The 13,828-nt window shown below is 44.0% G+C and overlaps 1 protein-coding gene across 1 annotated transcript in view; it reads left to right on the forward strand.

Moving 5' to 3' along the window:
* The first annotated feature begins 1,939 nt into the window (after window positions 1–1,939).
* sdc3 (syndecan 3) overlaps window positions 1,940–13,828 on the forward strand; it is a 40,959-nt gene continuing 29,070 nt past the window's right edge. Inside the window, exon 1 of the mRNA XM_056399109.1 lies at window positions 1,940–2,507. Within this exon, the coding sequence (XP_056255084.1) occupies window positions 2,454–2,507 (54 nt within the window). The 5' untranslated portion in view covers window positions 1,940–2,453. The remainder of the gene's footprint in view (window positions 2,508–13,828) is intronic.

Here is a 13,828-nt window from a genome sequence, read left to right on the forward strand (position 1 = left end):
TATGCAGTGATACGACTGCAACTACACACAGCATGAGTCAGAGAGGGGAGTGCGGAGCTCGCTCCTGGTGCTCCAGTTTCCCCATAAATATGACTGATTAATGAGACTGACTCTTTAACATGGCATGGCTCTGACTAATGATAGCCATCAATTTCGATCAGTTACAGTAAAGACAGCTCCCAGTAAGGAATAACTTAAGTTTCAGTAATGGATACCAATAGCAAAGGTGATTAGACTCAGAACCCATCCCTGGTTTCATTTTCCAGATAATTATTTGTGTGATAAGAACAGGGTGAGCAATACTGAAAGCCTTCCCATCATCACACCGGGCAGAAGTGAAAGGCTACTGGTGTTTGGGGAGAGAACAAAGAAAAGTAAATCCACACAGTAATCTGATACACGGATTGTTATTCTTTTAACATGAATAATGAGCCAAAGGTTTGCAACAAGAGATTATCAGACTACAATGCGGTGGGGAACAGGTATCTTATCAAAACACACCATCCCTCTTGTGGTCTTTCAGTTTTATCTTCTAAGGAGACAGGTGGGCAAAATAAACCTGTTTATACCTGTCCAGCTTTTGTTTGGAGCGTGCTGGGCCGTAGTGAAAAACAGAAAGGATGTTACTTTGAAAAACAAGTCAGACTGGGTGTGATGCTGGTGACATTAATCCCATTGCTTTGCTCAATAATACCTAAAGAAGTGAGGGTGAATTACCTGTGGGGATTTTGAACCACCTGGAAAGTTCTTTAAGTTCAGGCTGTGAGGAAGGCTCATTAGGCCTGCAGGCTTTTGTTTTATGCAGAGCTGAATTACCAACCGGATAAAAATGGGCAACTGCCCCTGGGCTGTAATACACAGGAGCCCCAAAGGCCTGTATTTACTGTGTGTCAGCTGGTTTGTGGCCATTTGATTTATTGCAAGGTTATTTGGGCACATACAGCACTGAGGTACAAGGCCTCAGGGTGGGTCCTGCATGAACTTTATTACCGAGCTGTCTTGCAGAAGGGCCTTATGTCAAACTTTAAATGGTGCATTCAGTATTTATAAAGAAATTTGTGTTAAACCAAATTACAAACAGGGCCAAAAGAGGCATGGGTTAACGTAATTTTATGAAATAGGAGTATATGATAAAACAGACAGTTAATGGTAGGGTGTAAAAAATACCCTATATTTTTTAAATTCCTAAAGAAAGTGTAGTTTGAAAAAAAAACAAACCTCAAGTGAGAGGACCTGGAGTTCAGACTTCTTTTTCCCAGCTGCTGTTTCCAAAGTCAATAATGAACTTTCAAGCTCAATTTAAAACGAGCTAGTTGTTGAATTAGCCAACATGTGTCAACCAATTTAAGATGTTAGCAGGTTTCAGTTTGATTTCCAGTTCAGCCCTGCACTCTGCACTGGTCATTGAGCAATAACGGCCAGCCCAACTGTGGCCTATGGTTGCTAGGCCACACAAGTAGGCTACCGCGCAAACAGTTCATAAATATTAATTCTTGTGACATAAGCACAGGTGTGAGTTCATCTCCATTTTCCTTGAAAAAAAAAAATGTTTTACCGTGACTCAGCCAATCACAGCGGAAGGTGAAGGTGTGTAAAAATGGCGTGCAGCCAACCGGAACCACCTAAGCGTAAAACAAAAAGGCACAACCTGGGAGCAGCCATGAATGCTCTGCAGAGCGCGATGTGCCCTGCACCCTGCGTGTCTGTGTGTGCGCGTCTGCATGTGCGTGTGCGTGTGTGTGTGTGTGTGTGTGTTTAAGGGACTATTATGGGGCTGCGGGTGCCTAAACGAGCTGCAGGGGGCATCCTCTCCCTTGCTCGCGGAGATCCCCCCCACCTCTCTCTAAGCAGACACACATGCACACACACCATAAACACACATATATATTCACTCACACACACACCCCTCCTCCTGCCAGTCTCACAGGCCAAGCAACGTCGCCATACGGAACATCCTGCCCTCAACGGAGAGAGGGGGTGGAGAGAGAGGGGGTAGAGAGAGCCTGTGTGTGTGTTGAGAGAGAGAGAGAGAGAGAGAGAGAGAGAGAGAGAGAGAGAGAGAGAGAGAGAGAGAGAGAGAGAGAGAGAGAGAGAGAGAGAGAGAGAGAGAGAGAGAGAGAGAGAGAGAGAGAGAGATATGAGGTCTGGCGTCTCCCGGTAGTAAATCTATCAGGGCTCGAGCACAAAAACTCAGAGAAAGAGACAGAGAAGAGGCCTCGCGGAAATCCCACTGCTTTACTGGTGACCGGGAGCAGCAGCAGTAGCCCGTGAAGCCTTGGATTAAATAGCCCGGCTACAAGGACGGATGGTCACGCGGACAAGCGGCGCGCTCTGAAGTTGGACAGACTACCGAGACACCGAGAGCAAGCAGCAGCAGCTTTTGTTCACCCCACCTCCCCGAACCCCGTGAAGGCAGCGGCGGCACCGGGAGGCTGTGCCTGCGCACCCCGACCATGAAGCTGCCTTGGCTGTTGTCGCTCACGGCGCTGCTTGCTCACGCCGCCACGGTAAGCACGAGCCTCAGATCCTTTGTTAATCGGGAAGCTCTTGAGCACACGGGAGCCGGGGCATTTTGTGCATGCATGTTCGTGCGTGCTTGTGCGAGTGCGGTGCGCTACCATTAATGAGACAGTGATGGTCGGTGATCAGTAGGAAATCCTCCACTCGACCTACATAGGCTATCAGCCCTCATTGGCCGACCGTGACTCCCGTGAGGGGGGCTGGTGACTCCCGTGTACCCCCACCCCCCGCTTTTACGCACACACGCAGAGACACATACACACAGACACACAGCCTTTGTGTCTCAGTGTCGGGGTTTATTGTGGCCTGTGTCCCCTCGAGTCAGGAGTTGTGTGTGTGCGTCGGTAATTAGCGAGTAATCTCTAATTGAGCTTGATTACGGGTCTTTGTGCAGTGCCTCGATATGTTGTGTCTGTGTCACCAGCTCACATCCTGTAGTTAATTTGGGGGGCTTCAGTCGTATTGCGGGTTTAACGACTTTATTACCGGATAGTCGCGCTGTAGGACGCGCGCGCACGCGCGCGTGTGTGAGGGGATGATTGGCTGTCCCATCTCCACCTGTGAGGTACACGTTCCTTTAATTGCCAGATATCGACAGTCTTATTGTCCAGATGCCAGAATCTGACCGGGGGCATCCTCCCGTCACAACAGGAGTTTTGTGTGTGCGGCAATGTGTGTTTGTGGCAGAAGTGGGTGGGGTAACGGGGAAGTTAACTGCGATGCGGTGCGCGAACGAAGGTTTGGATGGAATGATGTCATCGGGAATCGCGAGGGGGGAAGCTGATTATGAATGCGCGAGCCCCCCCCCCCCCCCCCCAACCACCACACACCTCTCTCTCTCCACACACACACACCTCCTCTCCGGAACCATCCACACCGAGCTTCACGCGCCCCCCATAGCGCACCCACATCTTCCGTTACCGATTAATCCAGATTTATCCTATGAGGAGGAAGTGGACGAAAGGAAGGGGAGGTTCATTGAATCATTGAGAGAAAAGGAATCAAGGCCCAAAAATAATCTAAATGCGGATCTACATGTGAATGTAAATCGAGGAGACGAGATCGAGTTTATTCTTTATAATACGACATGATTTTTTGTCTCCTTTATTGTCAAATTTGCTGTTGGGCACCTTCTGACCACCACCCATTAAGTCCAGTGCAACCAATAGCCTACTCTGCTCTTGGACTTATACCTCAAGTAAGGATCCACTCCAGATGCTTTTATGACATTTTTCCTCAACAAAGAACAATTACATTGTTAAAATTATTTTAAATTACATCTCGTTGAAAAAAAATCAATGATCTATGAATAAGTGAGTGTTGCTCATTTCAAAATTTTAACAAGCGCAGACAATATGTCTCCAGTTTCACTGTGAAGTCTATTCTGAGTGTATATTGTATGTGTTGGAGGTGTCAAGTTTCCACATCACACTTGTGCATATTGCACAGCGACTGTCCTCCAAACTAGTTGTGATGTCTAAAAAGCTTGTACATCTGAAGCTCAGATGCCTAAAGTGCCTCAACTCAGACTTTTCAGACCAAAATTTAACCTTCCAGCATCAAAATCTGCACACGCTGTACGTCATGCTGCACCGTGAAGGTCAAACATCAAAGTAAAGTCACAATAAGCAGAATAGATTTTTGAATGGAGGTAATGGTGGTAATTTCATTGGACACAACTTTATTAAGGATTACCATGTGAGCACAATTTAAACTTAAACTTAGTAAAGCTCTTTAAACCGGATTTTGACACAAGACACAACAACAAAATTACCTAAAAATATATTCTGTAGATGCAGATTCCCTAGCACATTTTCTTGCCTTATTCACCTTTTGCTTTCCTTTCCTTGCTTGGACACAATATTTGTACTGTCAACATCTTGGAGTGCTGTGGTACTGCACTGGTTTTGGCAGGGGTTTACAACGCTACACACACACACACACACACACACACACACACACACACACACACACACACACACTGATTATTACTGGGTCAGTCAGTTGCAGTCTTTGCCAAAGATCCTTGGCCTCCAGCTGACCTAATCTGCCTTTAAGTGTACAGATGGCGACAGGTGCCACACATATATATACACACACACACTTAAATACACACTGTGTTAGGAGTGCGCAGAGGGATGCAGGTGTTGCTCAAATAGGTGACACACACACACACACATGTCAACAGTCCTATAATTGTAAGACTCACCTCAAGCAACTCAGGCCTTGCGCACACACACACACACACACACACACATGCATTTGACAAGATGTTTCTGTAGCTGCTTCTCTGCTTCAAACCAAGGGATTCATGTGTATTTGTTGTGGTGAGTGATGCCTAGTGTTGTGTCTCTATGGGTATTTCCTGTTATTGAAGCTATGACATCATATCCGGCCGACTGTATTTTTACATGGGAGACCAATTTCCCACAGACATCTGTTATGTCCCATGGATAGCCTGTGTGTTTGTGTGTGTGTGTGTGAGAGAGAGAGAGAGCGTGTGCATCCGTCTGCCTTCATGAGAGCACTGACTGTCCATCTGTCTGTGTGTGGGCTCAAAAATAGTGAATCTCCACTGCCAGAAACTTGTTCTCGCCAGCCCTCGCTCCTTGAAGTGTGTGTGATAGTGTGTGTGTGTGTGTGTGTGTGTGTGTGTGTGTGTGTGGGGAGGAAAAGCGTTGTGTTCTTGAAGATCATGTTTAACTCATGGAATGAATCAGTGTTTTGTGCCTCCAACAGCAGACAAAGCCCCCCATAGAGAGAGGAAGAAAGAGAGAAGGAGCAAGAAAGAGGAAAAAATAGCCCGAACGAGGCGGATTGAGGGCGAGTGTGGAATGTGAGAGGCAATTTGACACAGGAAGTGAGTCCGTTCTCACTCTCCTGGAGGACAAAGTCCCTTCACACACTCACACACATGGTGGCAGGTAGAAACACTCCAGGGGTGGAAGAAGTATTTCAGGTGTGTGTGTGAAAGGGTGGGTGAGGGTATCGGGGGTCACCAACCAGTGGAAGGAGGAAATGAAAAGGATCACGGTTCGTATCCCGAGATGCCTTTCAGACGGCATCGTCCGGAGGTGAGCATGGACAGAGAGAGAGAGAGAATAATGACAGCCTTCAGTGAGGAGAAACAACTCACCCCCCCCGCCCCCCGTCTCCTCCCTTTGGCTGTTTGTGTGTGTGTGTACATATGCTGCTCACCCGTATCTGAAAGCAATTTCTTATCACATGGGAGGGACTGGCTTGGCAGATGTGCCGCATTTGACTGAAATTAGTTTTCCTTTCTCATGGAGAAAGTTTTTTTTTTTTTTTAGTGTTTTATTCAACTCAATAGGAAAAGAATTTCCCATTTACTATTAGACTGATAACAGTGGGTGAGGACTGAGAAACCTGCTTTCACAAAACCTGTTACTTCGATGTGTCGTCCCTCTGAGCTCAGAGAACAACGGGAGCTCAGAATTTGCAGCTAAAACTCCAGTTTAACTAAAAAGTAACTAAAAGCTGAATACAAAAACTGTCAATTTAAATGAGGATAAAACAGTTGCCCTCATTATTGGCCCCAAGAGAGCTGAAAAGACTTCACAGCAATCTCCCTTTAACCTCTAATGTCGTGCTGCATACTAATAATTTAGGTGTCAAATTTGAGTCTTTTCTGGATGTTTCTGCAGTAGTCACATGAAGAAACGTGTGTAGTCTGAGAAGGGAAACTCAGGGCAAAAGAAGTCTAGAGGATGCTCATTGCTGCTTGTCCCTCTAACTCTTAATTGCTGCGAGCTCATGGTAACAAATGAAGGCAAACCAGATGAGTGTTTGAGTTGAAAGTGCTGAGAAATGAATCCCAGCATTTGTGTCTTCACGACTAGATGATTACATTTGATTATACTCCTGCCTCAGCTAATGTAGCTCGCCTGCAGATGGTTGAAACTGCTGCAGCTCATCTTCTAACAAAGAGCGTGTTACTCCAGTGTTGCAGAGAAGTATATGTCTGAATTGCTTTGCCCATATAGTAACTTAAAGTCTCTCAGGTCGGCCAACCAGTGTTGTTCTCAGAGCTCAACTTGAAATGAAAGGAGACAGAGCATCTGCATCTTTCTTTGCCCAAAAACTTAATTGTTTACCTCTCACTATTAAGCGTATATTCTGGTATTTATATCAACATGACTCTTATTCTCATAATTGTGGCCATTTTGACTATAGGGCACGATAGCTTTGCACTCAACACCTTTGTTGTGAAGATTTGGATTAACTGCAGCTAAATGTACAGCCATTCCCAGGGTGAAAAATACCAGAATTTTCCTTTTTTAAATCATCCAATTCACTATTGAAATAATAGTAATAAAGAAACTTCTCTAGACCCATTTATAGACTTGTATTTCCTCTTTTCTTAACTGAAGTTTTGATCCAGCTTCCGTTTGGTTGTTTCTATTTTGTTGCTCTATCCAGCCTGTTTAAAATTGCCAAATGGTTTTATTGTGAAAAAAACATATCTTTTGTTTTGAAAAGTGCTAGTCTCCTTATCCATACTCATGCCTAGGTGTTGTACTTCATCAGCTGCGTGGCTCTCTGTGACTCACTGCCAGTCCCAGTTTAGAAAGTACCTGATTTCTTCATCTGGCTTCACAACATTGTGCAACACTAAACTTTCTCAGTGGAATGTGTTCAATTCGTCCCACGTATTAGAAAGAATGCCTCTATAGCCTCAATTCATCCAGCTGGAAACACTGGCTCCTCTAACCATGACATGTAACACACAAGTGCAGACACGCTTGCTCACATATATGCACTGATGCACATTAACATTAAGCTCCTGAATATCTCTCACAAACACACACACATTTGCAGTGCTAGTGAATAGTTGTGGTGGTGTGCAGTCGTTTTGTTTATTCAGTGAGTCAGGGAGACGGAGAATGCTGGAGGTGTTTTTAGGTAGGTCAAAACAGGCTAGAAACACAGGTCGTGTAGATACTATACACACACACACACAGATTCTCCCTTGCAGTAATTGGGCAGCACTGCGCAGACATACTCGCATACGTATTCTCTGGAGAGGGGAGTTAGATGAATATAGAGACAAGAGGAGGGAGGAGGATAGGAGAGGACTGGAAAAAAAAGGGAGCTGAGCAGACCACAAGATAATGAGAAAGAGGGGAGGAAATAAAATGGAGAGAGGTAAGGATGGAAAAAGAGTTAAGGTAATGGTGAGATGGGGATGTTAGATAGCAGTGGAAAGGCGTGAGAGTGTGAAAAAAGGGCAACAGATCGAGCACAGAGAGATCAAAAGAGGATGAATAAAGAAGTCCAGACACTGAGGGAAGGAAAGGGATCAGGAGTGGGAAAAAAAAAAAAGTGGGAGGCGAGGGAAAGAGCGATAGAGGAAGAGAAAGGAAGAAGATGGGGGATATTGGGACACGGAAATGGAGAGAGAGACAGAGACGGGGGAAATGAGGGCCGGATGATGGGGATGACGGCGAGGGGATAGAGCAAGGCCACAACGATGGGAGATGGAGCCAGGATGGAGGGATGTCGAGAGAGCGAGGGTGGGGGAGGGAGGCGTGCACTACTCATTCCCAGGAGACCGTGCTCTACCTGCTCTCCACGGCCGTCGCCATGACAACCAGCATGGCTGCTGCTGTCACAGCTTTATTGCCCCTCTCTCCTCCCTCACTTCCCTCTCTTTCTCCCTTTCATTCTGTTTCGTCTCATTTTTTTTTCTCGTCACCTCTGTTGCTTCTTTCATTCACAGCTATTCGTGTCTCATTGTCTATTTTGTGACTCCATCCTTTCCCCTTTTTCATTTTATTTTCTTTATTCTCCTCTTCCTCCTCCCTCCTTTGTCCTCCTCCTCTTTTTCCGTCTGTTCTGCTACAATAAATTGAAAAATAGAGAAGGGGAGAGACGGCAGTTATGTTTCACCTTTTACAGTAGTGCGTTTGTGTGTTTGAGTGTGCGTATGTGTGTGTTTGTGCTATTACAGGACTCTAAATTAGAGAGCATAAATGCAGTGCCGTCTCCCAAAACCACAAAGCATTCTGGGATCTCTGTGTGTTAGAGCTTTCGCTATAAATAAAAACCCCAGAAACAGGGCGCCTCCTTCCCACTAACAAACGTGTGTGTGTGTGTGTGTGTGTGTGTGTGTGTGTGTGTGTGTGTGTGTGTGTGTGTGTGTGTGTGTGTGTGTGTGTGTGTGTGTGTGTGTGTGTGTGTGACAGTGAGAATTACAGATGCTCTTCCACCAGCATATTAACGCTGCTTATCATTTTTCATTCATATCATTCATGTGTATATTTGTATCCCTTTAGCACTGCTCTCTTTCCTCACACGTTTCCGCAACGATGGGGTAATTGTGTTAACGAGGGGCCGGATGGGCGGGGTCATGCAGAGCTGAAACCCGCTGTGGTCCAATGGGACTACTGGAATGTGTATTTCCTGGCAGGCAGCTGATAAGAGCTGAGGATGTGATAAGGCCGAGCTTCACACTCCCGACCGAACCCTGAGTGTCGTCTCTGTGAGGCTGGCCCCTGTCTGACCTCTAGCCCTTGACTCCCCCCACCATCTCCCTCTCCATCTGTTGGCCCATTTGTTTGTCTTATGGTAATTTTGTCAGCAACTTTAGATTTATTAATTTCTGTCACTTGACATTTTGTACATTTCAGTCCAAGTCTTAGTCAACAGTTATGGAGTTATACTTAAATTATAGTCTGAACGTTGTATTCCAGTTAAATATGAAAACTTCATCACAAAACTTTATCACAAATGTTCACTCTTGATCTTGGAAATAGTGACTTAACAAAGGTCTGCTAACTGGCATTCTCTGGAGCTCTCAACTGTATCGTATGGTCTTTATCAGCAGATGATGGCGTTTGCTCAGTCGTCATGGAGATGGATCTGTTCACATACAGTATGAGTTAGGATTTCATTTTGCAGATCCACAGCGCTACGGATCTTGATTTGTGATTGTTTTAGAGCTGCAACTTTTAGTCAACTAAAATAAATAATTCAATTAACAGAAAATGAAACTTGTTATAATTGTTAACTATCTGGTTCTTGCTTCTATAAAAGGAATATATGCTGGTTTTCTTAATCCTCTCTGATGTTAAACTGAGTATCTTTGGCTACTAGACTGTTGGTCAGACAAAACAAGACATTTTAGATATCACCTTGGACTTTTTGACCTTTTGACATTTTTTTTTTTTTTTTTTTTTTTTTTTTTTACTATTTTCTGACATTTTCAGAACAAAATCACTTGAAAACTAAACAAGAGATTAATTGCTTATGTAGATAATTATTACTTCTAATGCAAAACACATGTGTCCCTCGTTCAGTTCTTGCTGGGGGCGTCCTTTGTGTGTCACTTCCCATCTCTGTCCCCTCGTTTCCTGCCGTCGCTCTAATGTCGACTCCCTAATAAAACCAGAAAAAAGCCAAAAAATACCTAAAAAGGAGCCAAACACTCTCTGCTTCCACCGTGTGATTTATATCTTTGTAAATTGAATTTTTTGGGGTTTGGGACTGTTGGTAAGAGAAAATGTTACTTTGGGGTTAGGTGCACTTATGATGTCTGTTCCTTTTTTTTTCACATTTTATAGACTAAACATTCATCCATGGACACTTGACAAGGTATTGATTTGGCCATAAAATAATATAGTGTATTTTATTAACTGTGCTCTTTTTCTATGATATAATAAAAAAACAAATGACCAAACCTTGGAACAGAGTTATAGGTTGAGCTCCCGGCCGCCACTAATGACACCAAATCTCTCCTGCTTTCAATGCTCTGTACAAAGAGCCTGTTTCTGTGTCTGCATACGATTGGGCGAGACATTTTTGACTTCCTCTGCCTGGAAGTTCTACCACTATTCCTCTGGGAGCCCGTCTTTGAAAATGGCCACTATGGCCACTCAAACCCCGGTAAGTTTGTTTGGCCTTAATAGTGGTAGAGAGTGCTCGTAAATGAAGACACAGTGGAAGTGAGAGAGCGCCAGGGGAGCGTCTTTAAGGCCCTGCAGTACTGAAGGTAGATGCCTGCAAGCTCATGCCTGAGTATGTAAATGTTTTGTCATCTAATTTGGCAAACATTTACATACTGACGAAATGTCACTTCATTTTGTCTCGTCTTTAATTTGTCAGTGTCACAGTTCAGCGTCACAGTTCTTTGATAACAAAGAGATTTTGTCAGTTTTAATTTACAGATATCTTTTTCTGATGCATGTTTTTCATCAAGGCAGATAGAGAATTAACCACGGTTTTTTATTTTTAATATTAAAGGGTTTTCTGACACTAATATTTCATCACAGCTCCATTAAAATTTGCAGTGCGACAGAGGTCTGCTTGTTTGCATACTGATGTGAGTGTGTTTTTGTACTTAATTGGTCATGGGGTTATAGCATGGACACAGGAAGTGAGTATTTATAGCTCTGGCCTTCAAGCTTCAAATCAGGAGGGAGCTTCCTGAGTGGTGCACAAAGGGGGGATTTATATAGGTGTGTGTTTTTACATGTGCATGTTTACATGTGAAAGAGAGGCAGAGAAGGTGATGAAGGAGCGCAGGGAGGCTGCCTGTGCGCACAAGAGCGAGCAATACTGTGTGCGAGAGGCATGTGACTGTGTATGTGTGCGTTTGAATTATTTAGCCCAACGTCCCGACAGAGGAGTGAACGAGGTCAGGAGCTCATTGCTGCAACGTTTTTCCTCTCTCCATCCATCCATCTCTACACCATCCACCCACCAGCTCTCTTCCTCCTCCTCCTCCTCCTCGTCTACTGTCGTTGCTGTAGAGCTCCTCGTTTCTTCTGTCTGTCTTAATAAACAGGAAGTTAGAAACAAAAGGCTTTCCCACATGTTATTCACGTCCCCTCTATTATTGGCAAGCCATGAGGGAAGACCATCGATCCAATTAAATACAGACACTGAAACCTGTGTGTGTGTGTGTGTGTGTGTGTGTGTGTGTGTGTGTGTGTGTGTGTGTGTGTGTGTGTGTGTGTATGAGAGTATAAATGTGTATGTGTGTTTGTGTGTGGACCCTCTGATGTAAACCTTTGAACTCTGTTGCTTTAAAGGGGCTCTTTCAAAGGCGTTTGCAGTTTGAATGAGCCACTGAAGCTAATGAGCTGTGTGTGTGTGTGTGTGTGTGTGTATGTAATGTGTGTGTGTGTGTGTGTGTGTGTTTGAGAGGGTAGGGAATTTTGTAATATTGCTTGGTGGTTGCAGGAGGATTCTTCCCATAGGGCCTTTCTATAAACGCCTCCACTCGCATTCACACACACTCAAACACACACGCACACACACACACTTTTGCGGCAGCAGGTGATTCATTCTTAATCTTTCATTCCAACAGTTGTGGATTAGCCCTAATCTTAGCCAGCAGAGACCCAGGTCTGAAAGGCTGATTGACACTGAGAGTGTGTGTGTGTGTCTGTGTCTTCTCGAGTGTATTGTTTATTTAGCCGTGCGTGTGTGTGATGTGATAATTGTTTCCCTTGTTGGACTGAGTGGGGTGTCTGTATGACATGACATAATATGACTGAGGCAGATACACATGACAGATTGACAGGTCACACAACACTGAAACATTAGACACAGCGGCAGGAGGAGGAGGAGGAGGAGGCACTGATAGAGAAGAGGCACTTACTTCTGACATTAATTCCTTTTCTGACACTTTGGAACGAGCTCAGACACCACCTGTGTAAGTTGCAATTGTATTGAATTGGGTTATAGTTTACTTAAGGGCTGGAAATAACGGTTATTTTCATGATTGATTAGCAAGCAACATCTGCGCTTAAAACACTTTAATCACTTAAAACAATAAAAAATACCCATCATACTTTCTCAGAGCTTAAGGTGACGTCATCAAACGTATTGTTTTGTTTGACCAACAGCTGAAAGTACAAAGATCCGCAGTTTACATTGATGTCAGTCAAGAAAAAGCAGCAGAGACCATCAAATTTCTCTTTAATTGACATCAAAAGTCGCCCACAACTTACTGTCACTGTTGGTGAGTAGGGTTTGGGTCGGTTGGGTTTAATAGAAGCCAAAGTTCTCAAATGTTAATGTTGTCTTGATACCAGCAGTTGTACAAGAACAATAAATAAATTAATGTAGGGGTGCAACTAATGATTGAAATAGTTTAGACATCTATAAAATATCAGACAGTAGTGAAACAGGTTCTGATTGCTTGCTTTGTTCAACCGTCAGTCCAGAACCAAAAGATGTTCAAGTTACTAAATAAGAAAACCAAAACAAAAAAAAAAAGCTAAATAAATTTCTGTTGAACTACATCAGGATTATTTATCAAATTAAATAAATCCCATGCAGGTGTCCCTCTCTCCTCTTATACTTGGTGCCGTCTGTACCAAGACAAGTACTGAGGTTCAGGTGTCATGGCAGCTTAGCGGTTAAGAGGCGTACACTCCACTGTGGTTGCGGCACGTCATTCCCCCTTTCTATCGCTTCATTTCATGTTATGTACAAAAATACTTTAACAATTACTGAGGTTCAAAACCCAACCCTAATTGTAAGAAGAAATGTTTGGCTTAGTTATTGCTGAGCATAAATTGTATCATAACACCTGATAAAACATGGGAAATGTTCATGGTTGAACACTCCCAGAAAAATTGAACAAAGCAACAAGGTGTGGCGACAGATTTGAAAGTGATTAGATATTGTGTGGAGATGGAGGGAGAGGAGATTTGAAGGGAATGAAAGGGGAATGAGGTCAGAGGCAATCACAGACAAAAGTGATATGAAAGGATACGGTGGCAGAGGAGGGGGAAAAAAGCAGATTGGAGAGAAGAAGAAAATGCAGCAGACGTGGAGAGGAAAGGCGAGATAGAGGAAAGAATTTGTTAATATGTATAAGTGGTAAAAAGATATGAGAAGCTTTAGGTGGAGCGAAATGATAAAGGAGCAGTGGAGCTGACGAGGAAGAAAAAGAGAATGAAAGGGAGATGGATGGGGTGGACTGGTGTCCTAGTAGCAGCAAAAAGAGAGAGAGAGAGAGAGACTGGTGGTAAACGCAGGCCTGTAAAGAGCTTAGAGCAGCTGAGACGGATTGAATGGAGAGAACAACCTGGACAGGATTACACTGAGACCGAAGAGAGAGGAGGGCCGCAAGAGCAAGATCGTATCATAACCCATATATTTCCCTGTCCTTGAGTAACACGTTTCCACTGGTTTACACTGAGTCACACTTTAATTAAACTGAACCAGTGGTACCAAGGAATTAATGATCACTGATTATTATACCAAGCACTCAGGAGCTAATCTATGCGTTAGACAATCATTCTCGAGCCATTAGTTACTTAAATCCACCTTT

Source organism: Seriola aureovittata, chromosome 16 (genome assembly GCF_021018895.1).
Source record: "Seriola aureovittata isolate HTS-2021-v1 ecotype China chromosome 16, ASM2101889v1, whole genome shotgun sequence".
Taxonomy (NCBI): domain Eukaryota; kingdom Metazoa; phylum Chordata; class Actinopteri; order Carangiformes; family Carangidae; genus Seriola; species Seriola aureovittata.